The following is a 6,264-nucleotide window of genomic DNA, read 5'->3' as shown; positions in this document are numbered from 1 at the left end:
TGCAGTGCAGACGCACTCTCTGTACAATAACCGCATGGGGTGGGTACTGGAGCTCAGGGAGAAGCTCCTGAGTATCTCCTAGTGATGACTAATGGAACTTTCAACTAGAGAATTTCCATTTGAGGAGCAGCTACTGGCTTACTATCAGACATTAATTGAAACTACCCTTATGACTGAAAGACGCAAAATGATTCTGAACCTGAAATACCCATGTTGTCTTGAATAATGTTGAAGAAACACTGAGAGGACAGTGCCCAGAAGAGTTCCATTAAAAAATGGAAATGGCTGGCCTAGCGGCATAGTGGTTAAGTTGGAGAGCTCTGCTTCAGTGGCCTGGGGTTCACAGGTTTGGATCCCTTGCATGGACCTACACACCATCAAGCCATGCTGTGGCAATGTCCCACATACAAAATGTAGGAAGACCAGCACAGCTGTTAGCTCAGTGACAATTTTCCTCAAGCAAAAAGAGGAAGATTGGCAACAGATGTTAACTCAGGGCCAATCTTCCTCATCAAAAAAAAAAAAAAAGGAAATGGTTTATATAGGATCATGCTACCAGGGGGATGCAGGGAGGATACATGCATGAGCAGGCAGCCTCTTTTCCCCTATGACTGACTTTGGAACTGCATGAGGAGCTGCTGGATTCTATTGTCACTTCAGCAGTGCCCTATGAACAGCTCTCAACTAACCTACAAAGAGCTGCTTAGCTTACAGACGACAGTTTCAAGGTGAAAAGACAACATCCTGTTTGGAAAGTCACTCCTTCGATCAAGAAAGGTAAAAACAGATCACCTTGCTGAGCCTAGTTGAATACAGTTTTTCTAGCAGTGATGGAAGAATTGAAGAATGATAAAAGCCCCTATGTTTTGGTTTCTACCAACTCATGGGCAGTGGTCAACAGCTAGGCCAAATGGTCAGGCACAGGGCAGCAGAAACCTGTTCCACTAAAGGAATGCCCATATGGGGCTCGGTCCAATGGAAAACACTATGGGAATGTGATGGGTGCTTTAAAGTAGGACATGCTGATGTCCATCACAAGAACTCCCTTTCAGGTTTGGAAGGAGATTGGAACTGATGAGTGTATAACCTGGTGTGCTCCTTGAGGTGGTTACCTGGGTCCATGAAGTAAGTGGACACTGGGGGGCTGCATCGCCTTCCCCACTGCATTTTTTCCATAGCACTTACCACCTTCTAACGTAAACACTGTTCTTATTTACTATGCTTATAGTTCATAGTCTGATCCTTCCCACTACAATGTATGCTCCACAAGGCCAGCAACTTCTGTCTGTTTTCACTTCAATGATGTTCCCCAGATGCAAAAATATTTTGTCACACATCTGGCACACAACCAATATCAGGTGAATGAATCATCAGTGTCTGGAAGGGTCTCAGTGCTTCCTTTTATTTCTTCTCTCAAATTTTAGGAATCTTCTCCTTTAATCAAACCATCAATCCCTCCCGGCAAGAATTAGAAAAAAACAAATTTACATCTAGATTCTTATTTTCAATAAGGAAGTAAGAAGTTGCAGCTCAGGGCAACAAGAAGTTAAGACAAGGATGGAACTGGCCCAGACCCAGCTCTGCTGGAACAGGAAAATCAATCAGAGAAAAAACACAGGTCAGTGTGGGGAGGGGGTCGTGGGGGAAACCAGTCTCCCCACCTCCTCACATTATGCTAACAGGAACACAGACACATTCAGGTACCCTTGGCCGAAAGAGAAATCAGAGATTCCTGAAGTCACAATGGGGCGATTGGGACAGGAACAAATCTTGCATCACTCAGTCCTCGACAAGGCAGCTGTCTCACGCTATAGAAGAAAATAATCATGAACAAATTTAAGTCAGTCGCTGTAATTGGTGACACTCTGAACAGCCCACTGCATGCTCAAAATGTCCCAATGAAAGAATCCCCATAACCCAGCCCCGTCCCCCCTGCCCCAACGCCCCCTCACTTCAGGCCTCCAGGGTCTCACCTGCTGTGTGAGACACATCAGAGCCCTGGGCACTGTCACTGCCTGGAGTGGAACAAAAGAGGATGGGGTCAGAGCCCACAGGAGGAGACTAAAGGAGGAACTACGGGGTGGGTGAGCTCCCCCATGGGCTCCCGTCTGCAGTATTACAAGGGTCTCAGGGATCACACGCCCTCCATACTTACTTGCAGCCTGAGCGTAGCTCCCTTCTTTTCCATCTGTGGGAAGAAAATATTCTGTGAGAAGCCAGGGAGGAGGCAGGGCCGTGAGGTCCTAAAGGAACCCCCTAGTCCTGGACCCCAGGGAAGTTTCCAAAACTGTAATCAGACCCAGGCCAGGATCAGGAAATATGAGGAAAGTACATGTGTGGGGACTGGACCAACCACCCTCCAGGAGGTCTGTCCTCAGCAGGGACCTTCCCCTCTGTCCTGTGACTGCTGGGAATCAGATCCCCATCACCAGACTCATCATGGTGATGTTTGTCCTTCGTTATTACATGTACATTAATAAAGAGTAAGTGTTAGCAAACAGGGCCTGAGACTAGGAAAGCACGTGTGCCTATGGATGGGACTTCCCATTAACGAGGCAGGACAAACTTCCACCTGGACTTGAAAGTCACTGTGGGACAAAAAAACTCAGACCACACGCTTTCCCCACCTGAGTGCTTCTTCCTCCACATCACAGCTACCACAGCTCCAGTGATCAGCAGGAGAACCAGGCCAGCAACGCTGCCCAAAATGTGGATGATGAATTCATGAGATGGCTCTGGGAAGGGAAGGGAAAGTGAGGGCCCTGACCCCAAGGCCTCAGCCCTGACCCTGCTGAAGGTCTCCAGAAGGGCTCCTGATTTTCCTGAGAAGAGGCTCTGAGCCCACGCCTCCCTCCTTACCCCATCTCAGGATAATGGGCTCAGGCAGCCCCTCGTGCTGCACACGGCACGTGTAGCTCTGCTCCTCTCCAGAAGGCACCACCACAGCTGCCCACTTCTGGAAGGTCCCGTCCCCAGAAGGCCTGGTCTCCACAAGCTCCATGTCCTGGGTCAGGTCCTCCCCGACATGCTGCCAAGTCAGGGTGATCTCCGCAGGGTAGAAGGCCAGAGCCCAGCACCTCAGGGTGACCTCACTGTCAGAGATGGGGTGGTGGGTCACGTGTGTCTTTGGGGGGTCTGAGGAGAAGGGTCAGAAAATTCAAGAAATTTACATCTTCCTCGGGCCACTGAAGCAGCACTCATGTGAGCATCCTGAGAACGGACAGGACAAGTGGAGTGGGGGAAAGGAGCACAAAACCCAGACACCAGCCTGGGCACAGGCTTCTGGGATAATCTATTCATTGGAAATTTCTAGAATCAAAATGAGACAGCCCACAGTAGCAGACAGGTCTCCGAAAGGGGGAATAGCGATGTCACTTGGGTGGAGGCCAAGTGACTCAGAAAAGCTGGAATCAGACCTCAAACACATTACAAAATAAAGCCTGAGAGTGAGAGTCCCATGGTTCCAGAGTCACCGCCAGAGTCAAAGGGAACTGCTCATCAGTTATTTCAGGGATGGTTTCCCCCTCCATCCCTGGAGAGACTGCGTCCCTTAATTGTCACTAAGAGAAAGGCAGGCCCTCTGGGCAAGTCACTGTCCGATACCCGATCTGAAAACCTAAGCCGACTCAGCCTCGTAACCCACTGGATGAGTGTGCTCAGGCATCGATCGCATTTTCCTCCTCTCCTTGTAGGAGGCCCCCAGCCCGAAGGGAAATCCAGAGGCCCTCTAGCCCCTCGCACCTGCGCGCTGTAGCGTCTCCTTCCCGTTCTCCAGGTATCTGCTGAGCCACTCCACGCACGTGCCCTCCAGGTAGTTCCTCCAGTACTTCGCATTACCCGCCACCTCGTTCTTTCGTTTGGAGATCTGAGCCGCCGTGTCCGCCGCGGTCCAGGAGCGCAGGTCCTCGTTCAGGGCGAGGTAATCAGCGCCGTCGTAGGCGTACTGAAAGGATGCGCTGAGGAGGCGCCCGTGTGGCCCCACGTAGCAGCCGTACATCAGCTGGAGGGTGTGAGACCCTAACCCAATCCCTGAGGTCAGCCCCGCCCATTTGGCCCCGTCCCGCCCAAACTCCCCCTGAGCGAGTAACCCTAAACTGAAAATTAAACCGCAGAAAGTCCCCGCCGGCTCTTCCCGGGTCTGGGGGCCGGGCGGGTCCCGCAGCCTCAGGGTGAATCTCGGACCCGGAGATCGGGGAGACCCCGGCCCGTCCGTGGGGATGGGGGGCCGTGACCTGGAACTTGGCCCGCGTCGCTCACCGGCCTCGCTCTGGTTGTAGTAGCCGCGCAGATTGTTCAGGTTCCCCCGGAAAGAGTGTGCGAGGCCCGCAGCGCGCTGCGTCTCTTCTTCCCAATACTCCGGCCCCTCCTGCTCCACCCACGGCGCCCGCGGCTCCATCCTCGGACTCGCGGCGTCGCTGTCGAACCGCACGAACTGCGTGTCGTCCACGTAGCCGACTTCGAGGTACCTGGACTCCCCGCGGCCGGGCCGGGACACGGCGGTGCTGAAATACCTCATGGAGTGGGAGCCTGGGGGCGGGGAGGGGCTGAGACCCGGCCGACCCTCCTCCCGGTGCGGGTCCCCGGGTCCCAGGGTGATGGGGCCGGGAGGGGGAAGGGGGGAGGGCTCGGGAGATGGAAAAGGAGCGACAGAAGGGGAAGGGTGGAGACTTGGGATGGGACAGGAGGGGGCGAGCGGCCCTGGGGGACGGGGGGCGAGGGTCAGGACGCGGCGGGACCGAGGTGGGGGGAGGCTGTCTGGATCTGGGTCCGCGGTAAAGCGCCTTCCCCAGGAGTCCTGCGCCCCCGCCGCGCGGTCCCCTCGCTCCGCCCCCCGCAGAGGCCGTTTCCTCCCGACCCCGCACTCACCCGCCCAGGTCTCGGTCAGGGTCAGGGCCCCCGAGAGCAGCAGGAGGAAGGTTGGGGGCATCATGACCAACATCCTCGCCATCTGGGGAGAATCTGAGTTCAGCACAACGGTGGCGACTTTATAATCGGGAACCGGGGCGACGCTGATTGGCTTCTGTAGAAACAGGACACGCAGTGGGAGTGAGAACTCGGGCCGCGTCATGAGTCTCCAGGCAGGAGGAGCTGACACAGGTTGTGAGAGGGGGAAGTGAAACTCAGGGAGACGGGGACTCCCCAACACTGACCTGCAGACTCCGCCCTAGGACCTGAGACCCTAAGAGCCAAGTCCGGGGACCTGGGACTTTGTCCTGACCCCTCTCCTCCTGCACCGAGAGCTCTTTGTCACACCGTCTCCCTGAGTCCTGGCCCGGGGGCTGTCTGAGGAAACCAGGGAGAGACCCCCAGGCTGGGCTCAGCCCCTTCTCCTCCTCTTACTGGAATCCCACTCCTTGAACTGGATTCCCTGCCTCTCACCCCTGACCTCTCCCCTGGACTCTTCTAGAAGAAAACTCACCCCCAGGGAACTTGACGCCAGAGAGTGAGCTCGCCGTGGGAATGGAGATGGAGGGACAGGGGTTTTCTCTGTAAACCTGGAGAGAATGTGCCTGAAAACACCAGACAGAGCTTCTCACAGAGACCGGGTTCCTTTTTGTTCATTAACTACAGTGGGTAACACGATCTTGAAACCCCTGAATATCAGGAATCTAATCTGTGAAAGAAGTGATTTAGGCCCCTTCGTATATCAAAGTGTCTAAACAGCGCTGCAGTCAGACTCATAAAGCTCTTAAGTGTTACTTTCCAGTCAGTATATCTGTGACTCCAGGTTGTTGTATTTCAAAATGATCTTCATTCCCTCGTTTGTCCCTGTGAGTCCCTGACATGTCTTCACTACAGAGTCACTCACAGAAGCACAGTTTGTTACTGTGTGTTAATCAAATTAAAGTTGCAAGTTGTCATTGCAGTCAAAATGCCCTTCACAAGTGCTCATCTATTGCGTATTTTTATAAGTAATTCACATCTCAGCAAGTGAGCATATTTTTTGGAGACATTATTGTTTTTCAAACTGATTAATATAAGGAGGCAATTAGTTTTTAGGCAGCCCCACAGCATGAATTACAAACCAAATGCAAAGAATACCCTGCCAGGCTTGTAGATATATTTTAAGTTCCTTGAAACAATATGTTTAAATCTGAGAATTCCACTGCTATAGAATTCTTTCCCTCTGCTTCTTCTCCTCACCCCTGCTCCTCCAGCCCTTCTCTCTGTCCTCTCGCCCCTCAGGCCCTCTTCTCCCCTTAGTCTCCTCCACCCTCTCACTCCTGAATTGTGGCACCAGCGCCACCCTCTCACCTGCCACCC

General features: G+C 53.2%; 1 protein-coding gene across 2 annotated transcripts; it reads right to left on the bottom strand.

Moving 5' to 3' along the window:
• Positions 1 to 1,378: 1,378 nt before the first annotated feature.
• LOC124226405 (HLA class I histocompatibility antigen, alpha chain G-like) lies at positions 1,379 to 5,718 on the bottom strand. 2 transcript variants are annotated; one of them, XM_046639656.1, is made up of 8 exons: positions 4,867 to 5,718; positions 4,258 to 4,527; positions 3,742 to 4,017; positions 2,860 to 3,135; positions 2,628 to 2,735; positions 2,156 to 2,188; positions 1,974 to 2,015; positions 1,379 to 1,808 (listed from the first exon to the last, which is right to left on the bottom strand). In XM_046639656.1, exons 1-8 carry the CDS (start codon positions 5,066 to 5,068, stop codon positions 1,804 to 1,806), a joined length of 1,212 nt encoding a protein of 403 aa, XP_046495612.1. In that variant the 5' UTR covers positions 5,069 to 5,718; the 3' UTR covers positions 1,379 to 1,803. The 2 variants fall into 2 exon arrangements, with proteins under 2 accessions (XP_046495612.1, XP_046495613.1); XM_046639657.1 differs by lacking the exon at positions 1,974 to 2,015 and having other exon boundaries at positions 4,867 to 5,715.
• Positions 5,719 to 6,264: the final 546 nt, after the last annotated feature.

This window comes from Equus quagga, chromosome 15, assembly GCF_021613505.1.
Source record: "Equus quagga isolate Etosha38 chromosome 15, UCLA_HA_Equagga_1.0, whole genome shotgun sequence".
NCBI lineage: Eukaryota > Metazoa > Chordata > Mammalia > Perissodactyla > Equidae > Equus > Equus quagga.
The sequence above is the reverse complement of the archived record's forward strand: the minus strand, read 5'-3'. Positions and strand labels throughout refer to the sequence as shown.

What these genes read in the sequence shown, in the direction of transcription:
- LOC124226405 (XM_046639656.1), bottom strand. Translation starts at nt 5,068, where the DNA reads ATGACGCGGCCCGAGTTCTCACTCCCACTGCGTGTCCTGTTTCTACAG. An exon ending in CCTGACCGAGACCTGGGCGG is followed by an intron (nt 4,528 to 4,866) that starts GTGAGTGCGGGG and finishes CCCCGCCCCCAG; the next exon opens with GCTCCCACTCCATGAGGTAT. An exon ending in GCCCATTATCCTGAGATGGG is followed by an intron (nt 2,736 to 2,859) that starts GTAAGGAGGGAG and finishes TTCCCTTCCCAG; the next exon opens with AGCCATCTCATGAATTCATC.